Raw genomic sequence first — 27,024 nt, 5'->3', positions numbered from 1 at the left:
AATTACAGCATAGCCTACTGAGAACTATTTGTTTCTTACAAGTTACCCTCTGTGTCTATCTACATGTGGGATGGATTGTCAAATCCTGCAAACTCTAGTAAATCATACACTTAGCTTTGGAGCCTTAATTACCTGTACAGCAGTAGGAGACCAAAGTGAAAAAATATACCTACCATCCACTAGGCTAGAAAACAATAAGCAAAATATTTTCTTCATGCATCAATTTCTCTCCATTTATCTTTACATATATATATTCATACATTCAGAATAATCAGGTGCTATTATATTAACTTCTCACTGTTTACTGGATGGTTTTAGACCAGTATAACATTTACAATCACAGAGCATTTTTGAAATGCTTCAAATAATCGCCAAAGCAAAGAAGTCTTCGAAGAAGAATTTACACCACTATATTTGTATATATAAATATATAGAAAAGGGGAAGTTTGGAAAGAAAAGCTCAGGTAAACATAACTGTAGACTTTCAGCAAAGGTAAAAAATGGCATCTGGTTTAATATCCCAATATCTGAAACATGAAAGAGTTTAATATTCAGTATCAATTGCTTCCAATTGTTTTGTGAACAACAATCTTTTAGATGGTATATGACACATCTCTCCATAGAAACAATGTTTAAAGCCTTTTCCATGAAACTATTGTCAACATACCGTCACATTGTCATCATACATTAACACATCAAACAGCTTTATAAAATCTGAATATAAGTAAGTTATGTGTTTGTTACTTACCTAACTGGGTCTCCTGAACTGTTAGCTTACCCTCCAAGGGATGCAAAAGCTTCGGTGGTTTATCTGTTAGCGGTGCTAGAAAAGAAAGACATTCACATATATAGTTTTATGATTATTATTGGGTAGCATAAGACTTGATTTTATACCTATTGTTTCAGAAATGCTTCAGTTTTTCTTTTGTTTAAATAATGCTCATGTGTTCAGTAGCTGTAAATATTTCTGCTTAGAGAATAAATATAGCACTGATATTTAGAATCTTTCACATCCTAAGATATTGAATTCACTTCCATTAATAAAACTCATCTCTTTAATCCCTCACAAAAAGCATGCACTGACACATCATAATTTTGTATTTTCATAAATATTATCCAGCATTTCATTGTTTAATATTCAATTACTTTTCTGTCAAATGTAGTTATTAACAGAGAAATAATATGATTTAAGTTACTGTAAAACAATTTTGAAATTTTGATTAAAATTGTATTTGAAAAGATATTACCGTCACTGAAACATTTGACAGTAGAGTATTAGAAAAAAGACTCAGTTTTCAAAATCTAAGGGACGGATACAGTGAAATAATATCAAGATTAGTAAAATTACTTTCTAATAAGATTATTTTCCTTCTCTTTTTGATCTATCGTGAAATAATACTAGGAAACTAATGCAAATTTTGGAATAAGAAGAGTTTTGTAGTGGTCAAAAACCTTTTGAAGGTTGTTGAAGTGTGTGCACTCTATGCATTTAAATACTGCAGTTATTCCACTAGATTTAATATCTTCATACTTTATTCACAGAAGTGATATTGCTTATTACTACATTTGTTGTTGATAGCAAATGTAATCCTTACTGATCTCTGACAGATAAGTGCATGCAATACAAAAAAAAAAAAGAACATTCATTTATTCTTTTCTTGAAAATTGATAGTAAATGTTCAGGGGAAAGCTCAAACTTTTGTAGCCACCTGGAACACTTTGATATTTTGCTTTTCAACATTAATTCATACTTGAGTCTTTAACACAGATTATGGGCTGTCAGAGATTTAAAGTACATTTGACATTTTGATATAGCTCTATAATATTTCTTCCCTCCAACTTGTCAAAATCACTGTTCCCTTTCTTCCTGACACATACATCCACATGTGTATGGGTTTAATCTACTAAACACACTCATCTTCTGTCAGTTGAATTGTGGGAGAGGTTTATGCATTCCCTTTACTGTTTCCTCTCTTTGATTAAGCTATGACGCCTTTTAAAATCTACAATATAAATTTCAACTTTGCAACAATGATGGAATGGATCCATTATCTACTCATATGTTTCTGCATTACAGAGGCTTTCCTTTATCTAACCAGAGAACAAAACCACCCATTTGGTGTCTGGGATTTTGACCCTATCAGATCTAGGACTGAATCCAAATATTTCTTCAGGGATAGGAAAAGAATGGGATTTGGTCCACAGACTTTTCTTCCACTAATTTTTCCAACAACAGGTTCTACTTCCTTATATTCTTCTAGGAAATAATTCTAGACTATAGACTCTGGAGAGAGCCACAGCTGTGAAAGACTTTTCTTTACACTGTTTTCTGATTTTAATTATTTTTAGCTCCTTTTGTCTTTGGTTTGTTGGTTTTTTTGTTTTTTTTTTGGGGGGGGTGAGGGGGAGATAACATGGATAGAAGGCAAAAGAATTCAAAATAAGTTTTTTCTTAAACTGAAAAATTAGTCATTTCCATTTCTTGACTACTCTGTAAAGGCTCATAATTTATCAGCACATTGCAATTTTTTAACCATCATCCACTATGAATTTAAATTTAGTTTTGCAGTTCTGTCATTTTCAAGTCAATTACCATTCATCAGATAATGTCTTCTGAGTCACTGTTGTTCTAAATCTGTTTTGAAACTCTTCCAGCAAACAAAGTTTTCTCATTCTAAATAAAGATATAGTAACTGGTAAAGTTAATCGGAATGCAACAAATAAGTAGATTAGAAAACAGTATTTTTCTCAGTTAATAAAAGACTGACATGTGATAGTCACCAATATCTGTGGCCACGAAGAATTAATGCTTAATAAGACAGTGCAACTCTAACCTCTTTAAACTGGGGCAAATATCAGTATTTCAGTATTGCATTCCCTGCTGATGCCTGCCAACCTAACACTGCTGTAGGTATGTCTGTATTAAGAGCAATCACATCTTCCAGGGCCAACTCATTCACCCATCTGGAAAATGCAAAAAAAAAAAATACCCTGGGTATTCTGCATTGCAGAGGTTTAGGCTGTAGGGAAATATTGTGAATGGGAGTAATACAGGCAAGGAAAATAATTTCTGTAATGTGGTATAATTAGAATCTCAGATTTTCAAAGGTGACCTGACATGTGCCCTCAGTCAATCAACACCTTTAGTGTCTGTTATTTCATCTATTTATTAACCTGCAAATATATGTAGGTTTTCATTGCAATTAATCCATATGGACTGAGGCAGAGGTGGAAATATCTCCAGCTGCCTCTCTGTCTTTCCAGTTTACATTCTCCACAGATAGCAACATTAATGGACAGCACAGAGTATCTGCAACCCTTGTTTGATATAGAAACTTTGAAGTAGACATATGCATCTCCTATAAGCTGTTCTATGTCCTTCAAATCATGGAATTTGGCTTCTTAACTGGGTCAACTCATCATGCAACAGGCTATTCAAAATTAATACAAATTTCAGATGGGTCTATTGAGGCACAGTTATCTACTAAATCAAGCAGCAAACCCAGAGATTCATCCTTGCTTCCTAAACTTTTACTAAACAGCAAGAATCAAACAAAAATTAAAACACAACTACATCCGGTCTCTTAAAATGTTAAACAACTTTTTTCTTTTTCATTAACAGATTCTGGAAGCAATAATTTTCATGTCCTACAAAAATACTAATGATTTGAAAGCACTTCCTGTTCTGTACTGTATGCAAAGAACCAGAATTCTTTTGAATGTGTTTAGAAAACACAAAGAGAGGGTCCTCTACCCACCAGGCAGTAGTTATCAATGTGGTTGTTGTACAGTTGGAACAGAGTATTCAGATTCTTATTCTTGCATAATGGAGTTCTTGCCTGTCAGCAAGAATCCTAGTTCCTGGACATTATCGCCTACTGATGCATGGGTGTACTTCTCCCTCCCTCTCTCTCTCCCCCTCCCCACTTTTTTTTTTCTTTTTCTTTTTCTTTTTCTTTTTCTTTTTCTTTTTCTTTTTCTTTTTCTTTTTCTTTTTCTTTTTCTTTCTTTTTCTTTTTCTTTTTCTTTTTCTTTTTCTTTTTCTTTTTCTTTTTCTTTTTCTTTTTCTTTTTCTTTTTCTTTTTCTTTTTCTTTTTCTTTTTCTTTTTCTTTTTCTTTTTCTTTTTCTTTTTCTTTTTCTTCCTTCCTCCCTCCCTCCCTCCCTCCCTCCCTCCCTCCCTCCCTCCCTCCCTCTCTTTCTTTCTTTCTTTCTTTCTTTCTTTCTTTCTTTCTTTCTTTCTTTCTTTCTTTCTTTCTTTCTTTCTTTCTTTCTTTCTTTCTTTCTTTTTCTTTCTTTCCCTGTTGATAGTTTAGGGTTTGTTTGGGTTTTTTTTCCCTTTCTTTCCCACTTGAGAGTTAAGAAAACTGGTATGTTCCTCTCAAAAAAAAAAGAGGTTTGACAGGTCAGATTCTTTAAAAAAGAAAAAAAAAACAAACAACAACAACCAAAGATGCTGGATTATTGAATCATAAATCAAGTTTGTGGACAATCTTATATTTGATTTCCAAATCACCAGTGATGAATGTATCACAAATATGTCAAACTTGATTTTGATTAGAAAAAAAACTAAAGTTAAAAAAATCATAAATAACCAATTCTGAAGCCTTATTAAAAATTAATACTTAACTCCAGAGATACCATCCAGTTGCAGATATATTGATCCTGCTCAAAGAGAAAGTGCCTAAATTCATATTCAAAGTCTATCAGATTGGTTTTACATTTAAAACATATTGAACAATTTGTCTTGTGGTAATGAAAGTGAGAGCCATCACAATCCGTCACCCTTCTGGTAGCTAGCCAGAGGATAATATTTTACATCAGCTGCCTATTTCCATACTGCTCTTTCTAAGCTGCCATTTTAAGTTTAGAAGCTTATGGTCACACGATATATACATTTCCCTATGCAAAATTCTGTTATTTGAAGAGACCACCCACCTGTTACAATTTAACAGAGCTAATGAAGAAAAGCTTAATTCAAACTGTACATAAAAAAAAAATCAAAAATCTGGATATCAAAAAATAGATCTGCCTCAAATGCTGCAAGATTTATAATAAGGAAAAAATAATTCCGAAGTTCAGTTTCTTAGAGACAGGAAGGGCTGTGGAGTTGTCTGCAACTCAAAAAGCCAGTTTATTGGGTGGACACTTCCTGCAGGAAAAAAAAAAAAAAAAGTCACAGGAATGGCTGCCTTACCTGGCCAGTCTGAGTTACTTATATTTCAGAGTATTTCTTGTTCAACTTTTTATTGAAGTAAAACTTCCTTTCTGAGGATGAAAACCCTTTTGATCCGAGATTTGAGAAAAAATAACGAGATTAAACCTCTTATGTTTATGAACTTAGACCATTTTTAGAAAAGAAGACTGACATAGCCTTGTAACGCATTGCAACTAAGGCACAGAATTAAATCAGGCAAGGAATTCACTGTTATACTAAGACAAAATATTTGTACACTTTGAAACAAAAGGAAGCCAGAGGGATTGAGTTCTTTCTTGAAGTCTGCACTGTTTCTCTGATTTCACCCTGCAGTTCAGAAAGATCCCCCATCTCAACTTGCCTCTAGAAAGTAAGGAATTCCTCATTACTATTAACTTCCCTGCTGATTTTCTGTGCCTGGATTTCTTTATGTGCTCCCTTCATTCTGCTAATTTTCCCACAGGCAAATGACTCTGGGAATGAGGCACCTCTGTCAGAGAAGAGATATTAGGTCTGATTGACTAAAAGCTGAACCTTCAGGCACTTCTGAACATAGTACCTGGCACTACTGCTTAATCCTCATGCCCTCAGAGTTGGATGGTGTCTGGCTATTAAGTGCATGTGGTGTGCTTGCCCCTCTAACTACACCTCAACATTTAACCACACTGTCATGGTTTCAGCAAAAAGCTGCTATAAATGGCAATATGTAGGAATCACAGGTAATTATAAGAATAGGAGGAAAAACTATAGCATTTCAATTGGAAAATGCTATTCCTCGGAAAACAGTTGTGTATGCTTTTGGTTCTTTTTTTTTTCAATAGTCATACCTGTAAAAGAAATAATACAGTAACAGTAGCGTAGCATAGGCTGCAATAAAATTAATTATGTGCAGCCTGAACCTGCAGCCTTTAAACATTGGTATACACAGTCACTCTTCAGACGAATACTAATTTAGAGAACTCTCAGGCTCCTTAGAGCAATTGTGAGCAGAGCAAAACTTATGCAATACATTGATGTTGTTATTTTCCTTATTTCTCCTAATATATGTATAGTTCTACGTATTCAGATATATCACTAGAGAAATCATTGTCCTTTTAAAAAAATATATATGGCAAGGACTTCCATAGAAAGGGAATTCTTTATAACTTCTTGATACTTCTAACGACCTTAAATCTCATTTCTCAGCTCAATCAGATTAGTTTTCATTCACAAGGGCATCACTTAAAAGCATGTATGCCATGAATTGCACAGTAGCCTTGTAAAACTGCTCTGTCCCACTGTGTAAACAAGGCTGGTTATACACTGAATCAAGCAGTTCAAACTGAGGGCAGATACATATACAGATACTAAAGTTACATGTGTGAACCCATAGGCATGTGACCATAAATGAGTAACCTAATGTGATTTAGTTATTACTTCGACTAATTAAAGATCAGCTCTTATCTTCTGAAATGTTCACATAAGTCTTGCATTGAGAAAGAAATATAATCTTCCTCTTTTTCAGTTTATGTCTTTCTGTCCTGCGTTCAGCAGTAGTATTCATTTTTCTTCTTCTTAGTAGATGGTGCAGTGCTGCAGTTTTGACTTTCTGCCTGGGAACAGCATTGATAATAACAATGTTTTCAGTTGTTGCTAAGTCATGTTTATTCTGACCAAGGACTTCCTGAGTCTCATGCTCTGCCAGGGAGGAGGGGAAGCTGGGAGGAAGCAGAGACAAGACACCTGATCCAAACTAGCCAAGGAGGTATTCCACACCACAGCACATCATGCCCAGTATATAAAACTGTGGGCAGCTACCTGGAAGGTCAGTTGGGCTGGGTATTGGTCAGCGGGTAGTGAGCAGTTGTATTCTCTTCCCTTGTTATTTCCCTTCTTATTATTATTATTGGTGGTAGCAGTAGTGGTTTGTGTTATAAGTTAGTTACTGGACTGTTCTTATCTCAACCTGTGGGAGTTACATTCTTTAAATTCTCCTCCCCATCCCTCTGGGAGCAGAGAGGAGGAAGGGGGGGAAGGAGTGAGAGGACTGCATGGCAGCTGGGCTTAAAATATTACACTTTCCCATTGTCTTATTGCACATTTAAAAAGCCCAAACATAAAAATGAATACAGTCTCTATTTCTCATACCCAATCCTTTCTTCTGATGTTTTTCCAAAACTGAAGTTTAAATCCTCAAATTTTTTACATCAAAAAATTTTCCTAAAAGAACTATGTAGTGCATTAAAGACAATATTAGCAGTTTCTGTGAGAAAGTGCAGAAGCAGATAAATGCAAAAGTTACAGTGATGCATATTGAGAAAAGAAGTGACATTGCTAAAATGAAATCTGAGATGACAGGAAGAATATTTCCAAGACGCCTATTTAAGATGTTTTAAACTTGCAAGTCACTTGTGTTTAACAACAGTTTGAATATGGAAGAACAGCCAATGAAGCCAGATGTTGAGGTTTTATATTATCTCTTAATTTCTAATTATAGAATCATAGAATAGTTAGGGTTGGAAAGGACTTCAAGATCATCTAGTTCCAACCCCCCTGCCATTGGCAGGGACACATCACACTAAACCATATCACCCAAGGCTTCATCCAACCTGGCCTTGAACACCACCAGGGATGGAGCATTCACAACTTCCTTGGGCAACCATTCCAGTGCCTCACCACCCTAACAGAAAAGAATTTCTTCCTTGTAGCCAATCTAAATTTCCCCTGTTTAAGTTTGAACCTGTTCCCCCTTGTCCTATCACTACAATCCCTATGAAGAGTCTATCCCCAGCATCTTTATAGGCCCCTTTCAGATACTGTATAGGCTCCTTTCAGATACCTTAAGATACTGAGGTCTCCATGCAGCCTTCTCTTCTCCAGGCTGAACAGCCCCAACTTTCTCAGCCTGTCCTCATACGGGAGGTGCTCCAGTCCCCTGATCATCCTCGTGGTCCTCCTCTGGACTTGTTCCAACAGTTCCATGTCCTTTTTATTATTGAGGACAACAGAACTGCACACAATACTCCAGGTGAGGACTCACAAGAGCAGAGTAGAGGGGCAGGATCACCTCCTTTGACTTGCTGGTCACGCTCCTTTTGATGCAGCCCAGGGCATGGTTGGCTTTCTGGGCTGCGAGCGCACACTGCCACCTCATGTTCATTTTCTCATTGACTAACACCCCCAGGTCCTTCTCCACAGGGCTGCTCTAAATCTCTTCTCTGGCCTGGGATTGCTTCAATCCATGTATGGGACCTTGCACTTGGTTAAACTTCAAAAGATTGGCATCGGCCCACCTCACAAGCATGTTAAGGTCCCTCTGGATGGCATTCCTTCCCTCCAGCGTATCAGCCGAATCACACAGCTTGGTGTCATCGGCAAAATTTCTGAGGGCACATTCAATCCCGCTGTCCATGTTGCCAACAAAGATGTTGAACAAGACCAGTACGAACACCGATCCCTGAGCAACACGACTGATCCAGCTGGACATTGAGCCGTTGACCACAACTCTTTGTGTGCATGTATATATTGTTTTTTTTTTCAGTTGTTAGTTTTCTTGAACACAAAGTGACATTTCCCAGTTTTCTCCAAGGAAAAATTACAAATAATCAAAATGCTGCCATCACAGATACTAATGCATTCTTGAAACTCAAAAGGACCAAAGAGTATATGTAGTTAAAACTATTGAGTGAAATATTAGCCTAACATCTTGACACTATTGGTCTCTTTGTATGGCAGATTTAAAAGTTATATCTTGAAATTACAGAGAGGAAAGAAAGTAATAAAGAAAGGTTTTAATTCTAAAAGACTTTTTATTTCTCCTGCCTATCCCAAGAAAAAAAAAAAAGACCTTAAACACACAAAGACAAAAAAAAATTAATAGTTCTAAAATATCCAAAATATTTTTTTCCTCTCTTACATAATATTTCTGTACATTACACCACTGTTTCTGCGTGAAACTAATCCCTAAAGCAAAAAAATGGATACAAGATTTTCTATGTAAGTCTATGAAAATGATGCCACGCTAAAGCCTAGCCTGTCTATATGGTCTATTATATTTGGCTGTCCACTAGGAGGCATCAGATTGTCTGAAGAAAACCTGACAAATGATGAACAAGATGGTTGCTGTTGTTGCTATAAACAAATGTAATATATTATCTGTTGTTTTAATTAAAATAGAAGTTCTTCTTAGCAAAAGACTGAAACAATGAAACCAGGCATCTGGGGACCCTTACTCCAGGAGATTCTCTGATATTTCATCTTAATGGAGAAGCTCATCAACATTTAGAAATTTTGCCTGTTTTTTCATGGTTATATTACTGATGTTTATATACTGATTTATATGAGTCCTCTAGGTCAAAATAACCATCCATCTTCCTGCCAGAGTACCAAAAGTAGGTGTTCTGCATAACCATTTTTATACTTCTGGAGGAGGACACCCAGACCAGTTGCTGCTCACATGTAATAGGTCACTCTTAATAAAACATGTCAATAGGATCTGGCATTTTGTGTGGTCTCCAACTGCTCCTTCTCCCTTTATTATGTCAGGAACTAGAAGTCAAAAGTCTAAGGACAGAGAAGGCCACTACAATTGGCACATTTTTGTATTCATGCACTATGCTACTGTTTTGAGTTTGGCTTATTCTCCAGTTTTACCTACACAGAGCTTTCCCTAAAACATTCTTGTTTTTACCAATGGGTGAAACCATGATTAAGCTAATCCAGTTCACCTCAGTTAAACTGTATATGTTGCAGTTTCTTCTATTGTTTCTATTCAAGACTAATGAAAAATTTTGGGAGATTGTTTCCTAGCACTTCTTAAGTCTGGCATCACATACTAACAGTTTTTGGAAGGATCTATATGGAACATAATCCTTACCACAACTATTTATAGACATATTTATTTGCTTTTAAAACTCATAAAAAATTCTGTTGCTCCTATATCTATGTGTTATATTATACCTTTGTTTATAAGAGTCTTCAGGGGTGTGTTGTATATATCTTGTGTAAAGCTGGTGAAACAAACAGAAACATATGCAGTATTCTTCACAATTGGACTACCTGACTAGATTATATATTCATGCAGCAAAACAGAGTTATATAAATCATGAAGTTCCGACAAACAAGAAAAGCCAGACTTACACATTTCACAACAAGGAACCATTTTGCAACATGCACTGTTAAAATTTCTCTGCATATTATAATAGGTTCTCTTTTACTGTTCCCTTCTTCTATCCTCTTGTTTTCTTAAATATTACTGTATTTTCCTTACTGCATGACCCCCCAAAAATCTTTTCATTGTCCAATTAATTAGAAATAGTTACATTTTCTCATTCAGCTTCAATCTTATGATTGCCTGTTGAATTTTAGCATTCACTATTATTTCTTTTCCTCAACCTTGTCACAATCATTAAAGTTTTGCCTTGAAATTTATTGTTAATTTTCATTTTTGCCTATTATTTTATATACCTATCTCAGATTTAGATTCCAAACCCAAGGAACTGAAGTATATTTTCCCTCATTTGAAATAATTTACTATAAATTTTAGAAACTTAATTTTAGATTTTTGGAAACTTAATAATCATATATGTGGATCTCTTTATGCCTTGTTTTTGTTATTCCCTCCTTTTTTGTGATTTAGGGCAGGTAGTTCTTGGAAATACTGTAGCTCACGACCTTTGAACACAAATTCTAGACACTCTATGCTTCTTTTTTTTCATAATTAAATCTTTCTGCTGATAATGCTGACATTTCAGAATAAGATTTCTCAGCCTCTGAGGAGACCTTGTAAAGGGAATAAGACCCTATGCACCCTGACCACTTCAACTCTTCCAAAGAGCTGACATTTAAAGGCCTTGCTATTACAGTTTTTACCTATCGCACAGAGTTTCCTCCTTCAGGATTTGTAGTCCACCTTTTAATTCTGTTGCTTTATTTCAGAATAATCTGATTTAAAAGGCAACCTGCTCTTGTTCATTCTGTTCCGATTCTGTTTTAGACCTGTATACTTCTTTCACTTGTTCTTTGAGTCATTTCAGTGGTTTAGTTCTCTGAATCAGTCTTAGCTCTGCTATTTGGACATACTATAATTTCTTGCGACCCGATAAAGTGAGAAAAATCCATAATTTCCTCTTTCTTGAACAATATGAGAGCTTTTGTTGCTTTTTTTTTTCTTTATCTCTGTACTTCTCTTTTAGTGCACATTAAATTTCCTGCCCTGTCAGGCAGCTATTTTTTATCTGCTCCACTCAATTGGGCTTATTTGCTTTTAAACATACACTTTGGGCTATAACATAGCAAATGTCACTCTCATCTTCAAGAAAGGCAAGAAGGAGAATCTTGGGGACATAGGATGGACAGCCTCATTTTGATCCCTATGAAGGTGATGGAACAAATAGTCCCGGAAACCATTTGAAAAAACATGAAAGAGAAGAAAAGAGTTGGAAATAGTATGGATTTATAAAGAAGAAAATGTGCTTAATCAACCTAGTAGCCTTCAGTGATGAGCTGACTGGATCAGTGGATGTGAGGACAGTAGTTGGTGTTGTTCATCTTGACTTTTGCAAGAACTGACAGTGTTTCACAAAATGTCCCCACTGACAAACTAACTATGGACTAAGTATGGGTTAAAAACTGGCTGAACTGCTGGACTCAGAGTATTGCAAACAGCAGCACTAAGTCCAGCTACAGGCCTGTACTAGCAGTGTACATCAATGATCAGTGCTGGGGCCAATGCTGTTTAACTTTCTCATTAGTGACCTAGATGATGAAACGCAAAATTAAGAAAAGTGGTTGATAAACCAGATGGGTATGATCCCACTCAGAGGGAATTTGACAGGCTGGAGAAATGGTGTGACAGGAGCCTCAGGAAGTTTAACAATGGGAAATACCAAGTACTGAACATCTGGAGGAATAACCCCACACTCCAGCACAGGCTGGGAGTCAACTAATCAGATTAGCTGAGAAGGACCTCAGGATGGTAAAGAACAAGTTAGACATGAGTTGGCAATGTGCTCTTGCATCAATGAAGACCAATAGCACCCTGGGCTGCATTAAGCAGAGCATGGCCAGCAAGTTGAAGGACATGGTCTTTCCCCTTTACTCAGCTGTAATGAAACACATTTGGACTGCTGAGTCTAGTACTGGGCTCTCCAACATGAGAGAGATGTAGACATACTGGAATAAGGACAGTAAAGGACCAAAATGATGATTAAGGGATTGGAGCATTTCAGGAGATGCTGAGAGAGCTGGGACTGCTCATCATAGAGAAAAGAAGGTACAGGGGGATATTGTTCATAGTAAAAAATTAATCACTACGAAGTTGTTCACATATAGGAACAGGTTGCCCAGAGACACTGAGTCTCCATTCTTGTATATATTTCAAACCCAATTAGATATGACCCTCAGCAACCTACCATTGCTGAAGGTCAAATCCCCCTGCTCTGAGCAGGGGGATTTGACCAGAAAATTTCTAGCAGGTCTCCACCTTCTTTTTTATTTTTAGCAAATAGCTGTTCTTACAATCAGGTTTAGAAAGTCTGGATAATTCACAGGGTGTCCTGAAGGGTTAAGTGTCTATGCAGCAGGTGGGATAGGGCTGTATTTAAAGGGCATACTGTGATAATTGCACTGTACAACTCTACAGTTTATCATACAGATGTTCTGCCTGGTTCTATACTGTGTGTACAGACCCTCTCATAACAGCATGAACCCTGGCACAGGGGACTTCGAGTTTCCATTAATCTCTATACAAAACTTGTCTGAAGCCTAAGCCTGAAGTTTTAGTTTGCATAGATTTTCTGATTTGTAACATGGTAGGAAGTCAAGGTCTACCACAGGACATTAAAACAAAAAAAAGTTATGCAGTCCATGTAAGGGGAAGGAGGGGAGCATGCCTGAGAACAATAATATCTGGCACTTACTGTCCATTTGATGCACCAAGCCTTAACTAAATCTCCCTATACAGACCCAGTATTGCAGATGTTATATTAGCACACATCATACCGTTAACTTGGCAACAGAGATTAGACATCATAAATATTTGGTCTGCAGTAATGCTACCAAAGCTGGTGCTTACACAACCATTATTTAATACTTGATACATTAAAAAAAAAACAACTCAAAAACATAGCTGTAAAAAATGTGTATATATTTATATACTACAATATCTCTAAAGCAATCTCTTAAACCAGAAAATCATGTTGAAAATAACACTATTATATACTTAAAAATACCCAAGCAAACAGAAAACCCCAAAAAACAAACAAAACACAATACAAAACACCCTTTCTTAATTACAAACAAGTTAATAAAAAGCACCATTGCTGCCAAACGATGTAGATCACATTATTTATTTTTCAGGTACTGTAATAGGAAAATGATGTCAGACTTCCCTCTCTTTAGTTGACCTTTTTAAAAAGAAATTTTCTCTTACTTTTCTTTGGAAGCAGAAGATGGTGATTGGACAAAGTTTATTTTCTAAATTAAGGAGATTAATGACTACTAAATCATCTGTACATTGTTTTCTTTGGTCAGAAAGACATGTTTTTTTTTTTGGCTAGAAATCTAAGACATCCTATTTCTCTTCAGAATATCTACCATCATAAATTCACAATAACTCTTTATTACTATTACTCAGGTCTCTTCATAATCAAATCCCTTCAGCTAGAAGAACTGGAAAGCTTTTGCTTAGTTTTCACCAGACTTGTTATTTCTTCTGAATGTAAGAAGAAATTCATAATGGTGTATATATATATTGTTTACACAGTAAAGGAATCATTATTCAGGAATTTTCTAATTCTGAATTTTTCAGTAGAAATGTCTACTTTTCTTGACAAAAAAAAAAAAAACAAAAACAAAACCCAACCAAAAAAACCAACCCCCCTGGCACATTGTTTTGTGGTTTTTGGTGTTAAAATAGAAGTGTTCATTTTGGATACAACATTTAGAATAACGTCTCTTTAATATTACTCTTTGTCTGCCTATATTTCTTCTTATTGGTTCTTGTGGTACGAGCAGTTTAAAATTCACAATATTTTGGTTTGAATCAAGGCTGAAGTTAAGAGATCAGGAATTAACATAAACTCAAATTTCAACTGAAAGGCTAGCTATCTTAGAATTTCCTAATCTATCTTGGAGTCTATCTACAAGGCACTACTCAGTGTCATCCAGAGTTGTCTGAGCCTCATTAGAAAGAATGTATTAGGCACTACTGTGTCTCTATTTCAGAAATTCAGTACTCTGTGCTTGTGAGCAAGGGAAAAGTGCCCTCCTAAGAAATCTGAGCTGCTCCTAGCATTTGAGCTAACTAAGTGCTACTGTACAATACTTCACTATAATATATCATTAGTTATTTAGGAGCCTTATTCTGATTTTCAAAAATGGTATAGCTACTTAGGAGCACAAGTGTCATGCCAATTCTCGAAAACTCATGACTTGATATGAATCCCATTTTTTTTAATTCCTGTGCTTTTGTAAATCCCACTTGGTATAAGCAGGAATCTAAATCTCTGGAAAGCAAATGACTTGCCTGAAAATTTTCTTTGACTGAAAATTTAATTTTCTACCAAATCAGACTTTTTTCCCCAATGGAGAAGAAATCTGTAATGCAGAGTCTGTGTAGAAAGTATAAGCATAACTGATTTCGTATACAAATACTCTTTGAATTTAGTTCGTATAGCTGACTTCCTTTACATGTTCAAAGAAGTGCATAACCTGTCATCCTAGAGAAAGGATAAAAATAGTTGTCACTTCGGCCACCTAGGTTTTAGAACATGAAAAGGTAGAGCTGTAGCAAACACTTTAAGTTGGTTTTACTGGGAAATGGAGAAAGAAAAGCATTGAATCAGAAATACTGCAGGTTTTACAGATGCCAAATAAAATCATAGAGAAAATATGAAAAATTTATCATGAGAAAAATCCTCATTCTTGCATTGACTGGAAGATTGTTCCTTGGTACTATTTCACCCTTGTGGTTTCTTTGTTTAGTTTTGATAGCAAGGAACAAATTTTGTCCCATAAACAGGTTTAGGAAATTACTATTGAATTACATGGCTCCATCTCCTTTAAGCAGAGAAAGAAGGCAATAGAAGTTGTTATCCCATAGTAGCAGCCATATCTTTGCTGGGTAGAGCACTACCTAGGAACAGTATGCCCAAAAGACTGGCATCTCTGTTTAATGTTCTTAAATTCTTAATAATCAAACAGGCTTTAGGCAGTAGACATTAGGACACAGAGCCTCCACAGGCAGGACAGCAAGCTAGTATACTGAAGGAAGAAAAAGAGGATCTTCTGAATCAAATGAAAAACAGATGATACCTTCTGCTCCTACATTACATTCCAAGACAAAGTAAACTCAGAAAGAAGCTATGCTACCAACAAAACCCAAAAGATCAAACCCAAACAAGCCTCCCAACTTTTTCTTATACTTTAAACAGGTATACACCAAGTTAAGCATGTTTTTATGGCTGTTTTATACTAATAGTAATTATATTGGTATATTAGTAACTTCCACATATTAACAAGGGTGAGGGATGAGCAACATTTTAAAAGGTGTGTATTTTAATCACTAAAATATGCTGACAGACACTTAGGTAGATTTTCAAAGTCTTTGGATAAAATGTTCCCATTGTACTCAGCAGTTACTGGGTATTTTGAAAAACCAGGCACTGTACATTATGTACAAAGGTCAGAATACATGTCAAAAGCATAAAGTCTATTACAAGATTTTCTTTCTGACTCAGTTATATCAGTTAGGTACAGTCACAAGATTTTTCATTCTTTTTCATGTAACATCTCCCAGAGATGATTCAGAAATTATTACCTCCCTCAGAAGTTTGTTTCACCTGTAACACATGTTGGTGTTACATTCAGAAGTTTTCTCCTGTATTGTGTTATACTACCATCCATGGCATAGTTTTCACTGTTATCAGTGGTTTTCACTTGAACCTCAAAAGCTATCACAGGCCCTTCTAATGACTGAATCATGATATATATATATATATATACCCCTAGCTAGAAACACTGAAAGTATCAGATCTGATCCAAAAGTAAATAATGAAACTATTATTCAAATCAACTAAAAAGGAAAAAGGTAATTACTACTTTTTTTAGCAGTTTGAGAAATGCCATGCTTGCAGTGTTCCACTTTGCTTCCTATCCCACTGCTCAGCTTCCCTATTTGTTTAATACAAACCCAGTTAAAGCCTCATTATAGTTGTTTAGAGCTGATCACTGAGGAGCACACACTAAACAGTGATGTTACAAGAAATGGTACCTCAGCTAGGGTAGTGGCAAGCTTAACAGGCTGTAATGTGATAACTTAAATTAGTCGTCAAGTTGACTAATCACAAATTGCAAATGTAGACACCACCACTATAGAAGCTAAAAAAAGCACTACTGAAAAAAAGGATACTTGTGGGTATTTTTTGTGTTAGGAATAAATATAAATTTCAAGCATCCTCAGTGACAGGGAGGAAGAGAATGAGAAACAAAAGCAAATCACTTCCAAATTCAGTTTGCATAAGGAACAATGAAAGAAAGCATGGCAACATCACACATTTCTACTGAAATTAGCTGCTTCATGTATAAATGCAATGCTTCAAACTCTTGCAGCACTTGAATATTTTCTCCCATCATTATTTTGATAGAACTGAATTTATCAAGTGTTTGTGGATTCTCAAACTAATTTCATATGCATTGTCCTGGGTTCAGCAGTAGCAGTCATTTTTTCTCCTTCTTGGTAGCTGGTGCAGTGCTGTGTTTTGACTTTCAGGCTACGAATGGTTGCTGATAGCAAGTATGTTTTGAGTTACTGCTCAAATGTTTGGTTTGTCCAAGGCCTTTTCTGAGCCTCATGCTCTGCCAGGGAGGAGCGGAAGCTAGGAGGAAGGAGAGACAGGACACCTGACCCAGGCTAGCCAAAGAGGTATTCCATACCATAGCACGTCATACCCAGGATGTAACCAGGAGTTACCTGGAAGGGCTGGGACTCTGGGGGGGATGGAGGAGGTATCGGTCAGTGCTCAGTTGGGCAGGGTGGGGTGAGTTATCAGTCGGTGGCTGGTGAGATGTTGTATTCTCTTCAATTGTTATTTTCTTTATCATTATTAATATTATTAGTGGTAGCAATAGTGATTTGTGTTATACCTTAGTTATTAAACTGTTCTTATCTCAACCCGTGGGGGCTACATTCTTTGGATTCTCCTTCCTAACTCTCTGGGAGTCAGGGGAGCAAGGAGGGGAGTGAGTGCACAAGCCGTGCGGATTGGTTAAAACCACAACATGTATATATTTAACCTTCATGCATATTTCAAAAATATTCATCAACATGCTACAAATTACGCATTGTTCAGCCAGACTCACTTTCAATAAATGTGAAATGAATATATTTCATTTATGACAGCAATAGAAAAACAAGAAAGTAAATAAATAATAAAAATTGTTGAAGCCAGGTATATTATTCTGTGTTTCTCTTCTGGGAATACAACTAGCTTTAAAGTACAAGGTGGATTCAAGCTATCAGAAATCAATAAGCAAGAAACAGGAAATATTTGTGGTGTGAAAGAACACTGGAGCTATGTTGTAGTGATTTTCCTGAGGAAAACCTCATGCTAGGATGCAACATGGAAGGTAAAAGAAGTCATGGGGAATCTGTACCCCTTAATATATGCACATATTTTCTACAGCTTCCTCCTTGTTTTTTAAAGGGAAAGGTAAGAAAGGAGATTTAGCTTTAATACATCAATCTGAACCAAACAATATACACCAGAAAACAGAAAATGCAGAAATGCAGTGCTAATTAAAAGAAAAAAAAATTATACTATAAAATTATCATATGAAATGTTGAACTGATTTCAAAACAACACGTTCAGAAACAAATATTGTCAAGCTATTAAAAGCAGGCAGCAATAAATCTATTGAACAGAAAGTGTTGCTGAAAGATTTGCAATTTTGCAGGCAATTTGTGCCTTATTCACATATTAATCAGAATGTCTCATCAATATGTGGATATTTCAAAAGGAGTTTCTAAGAGTGTACTCATTGTGTAAAATATCAGAATGATGAAGTGGTTGAGGTTGGAAACGTCCTCAACCTGGAGGTAATCTAGCCCAAAACCGCTGCTCAAAGCAGGGTAAAATAACCAACACATGTTCAAGGGACCTTAAAGAAATAATCATTGTTGTATTAGTAATTTTGTATTCTTCCTAATCATCTTTATTTTCTGTAATAAGATATTTCAGCTAAAGAAGGGAGGCCATTTCATTCCCATCCACCTCTGCTTTACCCATGACAGAACACCCTTGCATCAGAGTTCTGACACAAGAACCCACACAAGAATAAGACTTCAGAACTTTCTTAAAACAGGTTTTCATCTGCTAAACTTTTTACATAAGGGCCAATTTCTCTGACAAGTGTCATTTTTTGAAAAAAGAAAGACTTACTAAAAGCTGCTTGTAAGTGATAGCCAAGTTATTAATAGCTGAACATTGGCAGCAGATTCTGGAACATCTAAAATACGCTTTTTCATCTCATGAATTACTTCATACAATAGAATTTCTTAATTCTATGAATCAACATCAAAACAGGTACTTTGAAGTTCAGAACAATCAGATATTCTGTGATCATTTGTGCTTGTTAGTATTTTTATTATTGTAAATGCACCTTAAAATGCACTTTTTAAAATGGATTTACCTCATTAACAGGCATTTCCACTTTTGTACTCTTCCATATAAACTGTTGTGTTTACAACACTGCAGACAGAGTATTTTAGCTTCTCCATTCCCTATTTTCTTCAGATATTTAAGTAACTACAATGTATGTGTTTTCAGTGTTTTTGGAAATACACAAATGGAAAAAAACAGGAGTTGAACACAGCAAAGAGAGAGAGAGAGATAGATAGATAGATAGATATGTACTATTTCTAATATAACAAGGGGTTAACAAGTACAATGCCAAATTTCTGTAATCCTAGGATGGCTAAAAGTTTAAACAACAAGTAGACAGATTCTATTGACCTCCAATGAAAGCAGGAGATACAAGGAAATAAAATAGACTAATATCATCTGTCTATTAGAAGAAAGAACAGATGTTTCTGAGAAGTGAAAATTAAAAGGAGCAAATTCCCCCTTCATTCTATCTGCTGAGAATTATTTGCTTACAGAAGTATGAAACTACTCTGTCATAAGTTAACCACTTAAATATATTAATTTTTCTTAAGGATTTTCCTGCTGCTCAGCACTTTTATCTGCATTTTATATTCAACCTTACAAAAATTCATAGCAGTCCACATTGAACTCCTTAACAGAAATCACCACACAGTTTTTTAAAGTGGATCTGTATTGTGTCCAGCTCTGGAATAATCAGAACAGGAAAGATATGCACCTGTTGGAGAGTGCCCAGAAGAGGGCCACGAAAATAACTGGAGGGATAGAACACCTTTCCTGTGAGGAAAGAGTTGGGGTTGTTCAGCCTGGAAAAGAGAAGGGCGCAGGAAGACCTTGTTGCATCCTTTCAGTTCTTAAAAGCGGCATATACAAAAAATGGGGAAAGACATTTTAGCTGGGCCTGTTGTGATAGAATGAGGGGTGATGGTTTTAAACTAAGAGAAGTGAGATTCAGGTTAGATGTGAGGAAGAATTTTTTTTTACAAGTGTGATAAAATAGCAGAATAGGTTGCCCAAAGAGGTGGTGGATGCACTATACCTGAAGACATGCAACGCCAGGCTGGATGTGGTTCTGGGCAACCTGATCTAGTTGAAGATGTCCCTGCTCATTGCAAGGGGGTTGGACTAGATGAAGCTTTGAAGATTCCTTACAACCTAAACTATTCTGTGATTCCACGCAGAACTCACTGCCCCACCTGTGGTTCTTTAGACAGATCTGTACTAAAATCATGAGCAGAGCCTACAACTTTCCTTACTTATTTATAGAGAACAAGCTCTGTCTCTGGGCCAGTTGGTCCATTCTGAGACCATTCTTATAATGTGTCAGTTGGTGTAAACCCAAGTACACTGAACAATTAACTTGCCAGCATGAAGCTCCTCTTAAATAAGTTGGTCGTTTGACTAGAAACGAAAGTCCAAGGTCCCAGAACAAAACAAAAAGGGAAATAAATGTTAAACGATAAAGATGCAGACTCAAAACTTGTTTTCCCAGTTACCCTGCAGGGGTGACATTTGGGGGGATGGATGGAGGGAGAGAAATAAAAGCCATTTTAGTGACAACAGAAGTGATTGACTGAAGTTAGCCTTCATGTTACATGAAAACCAAATACTTACTTGAAATTTGGAGTGAAGAAGGATCATAAAAATATCCATATTTCCAAAAACTGCAAACAATACTGGGTGCATAACTTAAAAAAAGTTCCAAGTTTGGATTAATGGCGAGAATACAGGGAAGACTTTACAGGTCTTATCTACAAATTTCTGTATCTTTTTATTCAAGCAATTAACATGATTAAGTACAGTTTCCCCCATTTGATTTAATTAGCTGCAATCATACGAAAGTATTGTAAGTTGGGCATCAAAGATGTATGACATCTTTTCAAATATGTGTACAATTACTGTGAAAATGAATGTAATTGTAGCTTTCACTAGCCCAGGGCAATTACAGTTATGAGAAGTGCTTGTCTGGTAAAAGGTCACAATCTGATGTCATGCATTTGCCTGAAATAGTCTTGTCACTGCACAGGTTCTAAAAGTGGAAACATATTTTAACAACCGTGATTTAGCAATTTAACTTTAGAACTAATTCCATGTGCTCTTGAATATGTTAACAATGAAAATTTAAAATATATTATCTTGACAGAAATGATGGATTAAACATTTAAACTGTTTCTTATTTTTGTACTCAAGCAGTTTATGTTTTTAAACATAGGGATATCGCTTGAATAAAGTGTGCCAGTTTTATGAAACAGCAATGCTATGATGATGATAATTCCTTACCATTATGTGAATCGTCAAGAAAATTTTTAGTGACCCTTCCAAAATTATATTAACTTTCAAGTTTCTCCCCACTGTCTCCTGATTAATTCACTTGCATTTTCTTGGAGGTTATTCACGTAAAGCTTTTGCCTTCAACTGAAAGGCTGGGGAGCCTGCTTTCAGTACAGTCCACATCACATCAATCAAGCACCAGCGTTTTTCCTCCATACAGCCACTGTGTATTAATGACCTGGTTCCTGAAGCCAGAACTCTTTGCCAGAAACCAGTTTTCTAGCTTGCATTGTAACACACTACAGCTGTAGAGGATGTAATGTAATTAGTCACTTTAACGTTTGCTGCCAGCAAGTTGTCAAACAGCATTTGGGGAGAAAGGGAGGGGAATAGTATAGAAATTAAGAACAGTCTTAAAGCAGATTATTAGGAAAGTAATTACTTTTTAAGCATCATGTGCCTCAAGAAGGAAATGGAATGAAAATGGAAACTAAGCTGGCTGCCATTTGAAAAACACGCAGAAAATAGCAATGTATAAAGTTCCTGGTTCACACCATGGATTAACCACAGTAAACATATTAAATGCATGCAATATGAAAAATCTATTGGGGGTGGAAGATAAAATTACACCAAATTGATGAAGCATCCTTACTAGAGTAAATTAAAGTTGTTTGCAGTAGGTTTTGCTAACTCTGTAGGAAACTACAAACTTCTTAGGAGATTGTTTCAATGCTTAAGCTTTTTCCCTTTTGACTTATCTATTAGCCAGATAATACATGTAATTTACACACATCATTACAAGCTGCTAGCAGAAGGTGCTATGATATAAGTGCATACTGAAAAATTATGGTTTCTCTCTTGTTGACCACACATACAGGTGAAATATAAGTGTGTTGTGTTTAAACACAGCATAGGACACCAAGGCATAGTACAGATATTTGGGAAAATAAGCAGAAGAGAAGAAAGAGAATACAGTTAGAGAAATTTATAAATTAAACAAAAAGTAATAAACAATTTACTGAATTAGAAGTACAATACTTGAATAACCTGTCACACATGGTGACTTGTGTCATTGTTTTAAGGACATTGTTTCAAGGACATTGTTTCCTGTGTTTCATCTCCTCCTTCATCTTTCTTTCCAGACATGTGACAAGTGTATTGAACACCACCTATCTTTCTATGAAATCCCATACACCAAATATCAGATTGGTCTCTCTTTCTAAGTAGCCCAGTTACAGTCTTGAATGCAAGGTTGCCTTTCTTCTATTTCTGACAGAGAAGGACTAAATTGCCACTCAAGAATTCTGTCATTTCTTCTTGGAAAAATAAAAAAAAGGTGAAAACATCTAGATTAATAATCTTGTTGCTAACACTGAAATCTCAAAGCTTATCAGCGTGCTTCTTATCAGTATTAAACCTTTGAACTTATTTTCATAGGTATAACTGATAGAAATGTCAAACATAAGTGTAAAAAGTAAGCCAATGAAAGTTAGCAACAGAACAGCAAACAAAGCACAAAATTCTATTACACTTCTTGTTCCATACAATATCTAAGCTCCATATTACAGCAATGGCAATTCTGAAAAATATCAGCACATGCACAAACATGTGTTCTTAGGACACATGACAAACTTGGTACAAAAGCTGTAGACGCTACATCTGCTTAGTAATAACCATTTGATTATTTAACAGAACAGACCCATGAAACCTTAATGCAGACAACTACCCTTACCTGATGTGCAGTGATGATTTTGTAGAGTCGTGTTTATAGTACTTCACTTTTTTTACTTGCACGTAATTGAGAAACAAACTTCTATTTCAAAACAAAAATACATGATACAAATTTCAGGTGCTCTGCTGCCTGTAAGCCATGGGAGTATGTATGTAATGGAGGGGAGAGCATGAAAAAGATTTTAGAGAAAACAAACCAAACACTATGCTTTTAGTACCAATGCTGGGAGCACTCTTTCCCCAGAGTAGTAAGGAGGCAAACAACAGAAATTGTAGTAAAGAAATATGTAGGCACAGAAGCCAGCTACTAAATCAAGCATTTTAAGGGAGGGATGTAACAAATGGTTTCTGAAAGATGGTTCTAAAAGTCATGTGGCTTTCGATCACCAGCCAAGATTTTGAAATGTAGCCATTACACATGTATGTGTAGCTATATGTACATATGTTCAAAGACACATTTGCAAAGGTAGTTTGCAGCAACTCAGATAACTAATTTGCCAAACAGCCAATGATAAAGAGAGATTTCTGAGCACTGGAACTGCTCTCGATTAAGTGCCAAGCAAGGAATACTCCAAACTTCTGACTTCGTGTAAAACACAAAGCTTGTTTTTAAAATATGATTTTTCTTTCCAGAGAAGATTATAGAATTAAGGTTGGGACACCTGGCACAAGGCTCCTTCAGCACATACCTTTTTACAATTTTTAATTTGTGTGTCACCATCCCTTCAAATAAATGTGTTCCTAAAGTGTAAGATCTCTTTTAGAAGAAAAGAAAGAACATTCTTTCTTGTAATTCTGAAATAATGTATGATATGAATCAGAAGAAAACAGAGCAACAAAAGCAGTCACACTTCTAACAGTTTGAAATCATAAATGCTGAAAGTATAATGTGTCCTGACTCATCACAATGAATTTCACAAGGAATCTGAAAAAGGCCATTCAAATATTAAACATGCTACTATTTCACTGATGACAGTCCCCACTAAAAGAGTGCTGTACCTCTATAGTATAATTCTACAATGTCATCTCTGCTGCCAAATGCCCCTGATGAGCACAGCTGCAGTTTAAATAATGCTAAGCCAGTGAAACTTCTCTACTTTCTAAACTACAGCTAAATATTACAAGAATGTCAGTGGTTAATAAACCTGACAGGAACAACTTGGGTATTTAAATCTGGGAAGTTATTTGTAAATGAGAACTAGAAATTCAGAATGAAGTGCACCTTGCTCTCCCCCAGGGACAGGAAGGTAATTCTGTAGACTGACAATCTCTGAAAGGATTGTGGCTCAAGTCTAAACTGAAGAAGGTACACCTCAAAGCATCAGTGGCTGTGGATAAGCTCGTGCTTCAGCAAGTACACCTTCAGCACCAGTGGCTGTGCATTAGGTCATGCTGGAACACCTCAAAGTGAATGGCCATGGATAACATGAAGGCTCATGATAAAGCGGTAACCCCCAGAGGACTGTAATCTGTGGACAAATCCAAGCCAGAGCAGGAGACAAGGGGAGGAGTTCATTGTAATGTTAAACCCTATGGTTTCATCCAAAGGGATGAATGACCTTGTGCTAAGCCTATAAAGCTGAGGAAAGAAGAAGGAAGGGAGGACACATTTGGAGAGATGGCCTTAGTCTTCCCAAGTCACCATGATGAGTGATGGAGCCCTACCTTCCTGGACATGACTGAATGCTTGCCTGCTGAATGGAAGTAATAAATGAATTCCTTGTATGCTTTGCTTGCATGCACACCTTTTGCTTTACCTATCAAATTGTCTTTATCTCAATCCATGAGTTTCCTTTCTTTTACTCTTCTGATTCTCTTCCCCATCCCAGTGCAGGGGGATTGAGTGAGCAGCCGTGTGGTTGGCAGCTGTAGTTAAATCATGACAGGTTCACTCCCCACAAACTGACCAGCAGTCACCCTGTATAAACAGAAATTGAATATTCTCTGGACAAAGGAAAAAGGAAGCTTGTTCCAAGTTCCGTAGGATTACATATTCAAAACTGTACATGGTGAGACAGATGTCTGGTGGCAGGAGTTCTACCCGAAGGATCTGGCTGGAGTCCCACGGCCCAGGGACTGCAGGCTGTACACATGCATGAGAAAAGGTCAGCTGCTTTTCTAGCTTTGAGCAAGTCTGTCTGAAGAATCTGGCCATGCAGACCTGAAGTGTCCTGTTGACCAGGTTGAATTGTCAGTTCCTGTCTTAGACAAAAGAATGATTTCTAATCACAGTCACACTGTATCAGACTTTCAAAAGGTTAAACAGATGAGATTAAGCAGTTTTAACTTGATGAAACATTCTTTGGATCATTATGGCCTCATCAAAAAGCCACTTTCATTCATTCAATAGGTTGAGATGGAAACAACAGAAAATGTCTTGAATACAATTTCCTTGTTTGTTTTCAAATTTCAAATTTTGACATGCTACACACAGAGATCACATCCATTTAATCTGATAATCAGATGCCAGCAACCTTTGATCTTTGCTACAGTTTATAAATTATTAAAAATGTGTTTGTTATATAGCTCTCTGGCATGATTCAATATATCTAAATGAAGAGCATAAAGTTTTTATCAAGTTAACCACGGAGACTGAGTTTCTACATTTGTAAATCTACTATGTCTTATATTAAAGCCTGACTGATAAAAATTGCCATGGCAACCAAAAAGTTTCAGAGAGCTTATGACTCTTCATATGAGAATTTCATAACAAGTTTATACTTTTTTCTTTTTTTTTTCCAAAAAGTTAATCAGCTTGTGCAAACAGTTGTTTTATATATGTATTTGTATTTATAAAGACATTAAAACATGAAAGTATTTTGCAAAAATAATTGCTTCCATGTATTTATTGGTAAAGTAGGTAGCTAGGTAAATTCTTCTTTGTAAGAAATCAAGATTTTGCAATAAAGTTAGAAAATTGATTCTCTTATTTAGTCCAATAAGAAGGTACCTGTAATTAGCTTGAGGCTATCTTCCACCATTGGTCACAGGCAGCTGCTAATACATATATTACATAATGACATTTGGCTTACATTATTGTACTGTTTGTCAGCAATTATATCAGCAGACTTTTTTTTAGCTTACCAGACTTTTTTTTAGGTTACCAAAAATTATTTAGTCATGCAGTACCAAACCAAATGGGATGAAGATGTATGTTTCTCTTTGCTGCAAGTACTTGATTCCCATCAGTTTGCTGCTTAATGTGACTCCAGTTGAGAAGAACAAGATTTCAATAATCTGATGCAAAATTTAGTAGCTCCATAAATCATGAAATTCATTATTTAGGATTTCCTCTTGGAGCAATTTCAAACTCTCAGCTATGATAAACAAATAGACTGGTTTCAGCTTTTATTTAACTTCAGAAAATAAGTCATTTATATATATGCTCAAAAATTGTTTGCATCTCCATGAGTTGTTCTAATGTATATTCTAAAATTTACAAAGCTAATTTTCTTTTTTTAAAACAAGCAAAATAACATATAGATAATATGTATAAACCCACAGTTTATATTTTTTTGCTAAAACCAAACTTGATTTGTAATCTATCATGCTTACAGATGTAATAATATACCTCCTGCAAAGCATGTGGAATACATTGTATGCATTATATTTATATTTAATGCAGTATCTATTCTTACATTATACATTCCTAAATGTGATATATTCAGTTTCAAAATTGTAAGCATCAAGGCACAATAATTTATATTTAAGCTTAAATGAATACAATAAAAAATTCAGTGTCATACAGTGGTTATAGATTATCTTATCAAATGCCCATAAAAGGCACTGTTGTTACGCACAGGTAAATAAACTGAATCTAACAAAAGATGAAATTCCCCTTGAATGAGCAACCAAGTTCAAAATGCCCAAACACAATTAAAAAAAAAAATATAATTCCTCTCAATTTTAATTTCTTTCTCCCTCCACTTCTCCTTCTTTCAGTCTAATGAGAAGTGAAGGGAAAACTGTTCTTCAAGGATTTCTACAGCCATGATGCAAAAGTGGGTGTCTAGAATATACATAGAACAGCCAATAAATATTCACTACTTTACAAATGTATTGAATCAGAAAGATATCTGAACTCTGTGAAAATACTAAAAATAATACAGTCTAGAAATTATTTCTATTTATGGAGTAACTTATAGCATACAGGTGAATGCAGACACTTCCTTTTTTCTAAAGTCAAT

The 27,024-nt window shown here is 35.8% G+C and overlaps 1 protein-coding gene across 1 annotated transcript in view; it reads right to left on the bottom strand.

Annotated features, from left to right (window-relative positions):
* The window catches only part of IL1RAPL1 (interleukin 1 receptor accessory protein like 1), a 346,993-nt gene that overhangs the window by 154,723 nt on the left and 165,246 nt on the right, over nucleotides 1-27,024 (bottom strand). The window contains exon 5 of the mRNA XM_034074647.1: nucleotides 749-823. Coding sequence (XP_033930538.1) covers nucleotides 749-823 — 75 coding nt within the window. The remainder of the gene's footprint in view (nucleotides 1-748; nucleotides 824-27,024) is intronic.

This window comes from Melopsittacus undulatus, chromosome 2 (assembly GCF_012275295.1).
Source record: "Melopsittacus undulatus isolate bMelUnd1 chromosome 2, bMelUnd1.mat.Z, whole genome shotgun sequence".
NCBI classification, from domain to species: Eukaryota; Metazoa; Chordata; class Aves; order Psittaciformes; family Psittaculidae; genus Melopsittacus; species Melopsittacus undulatus.
This window is presented reverse-complemented; position numbering and strand designations above follow the sequence as displayed.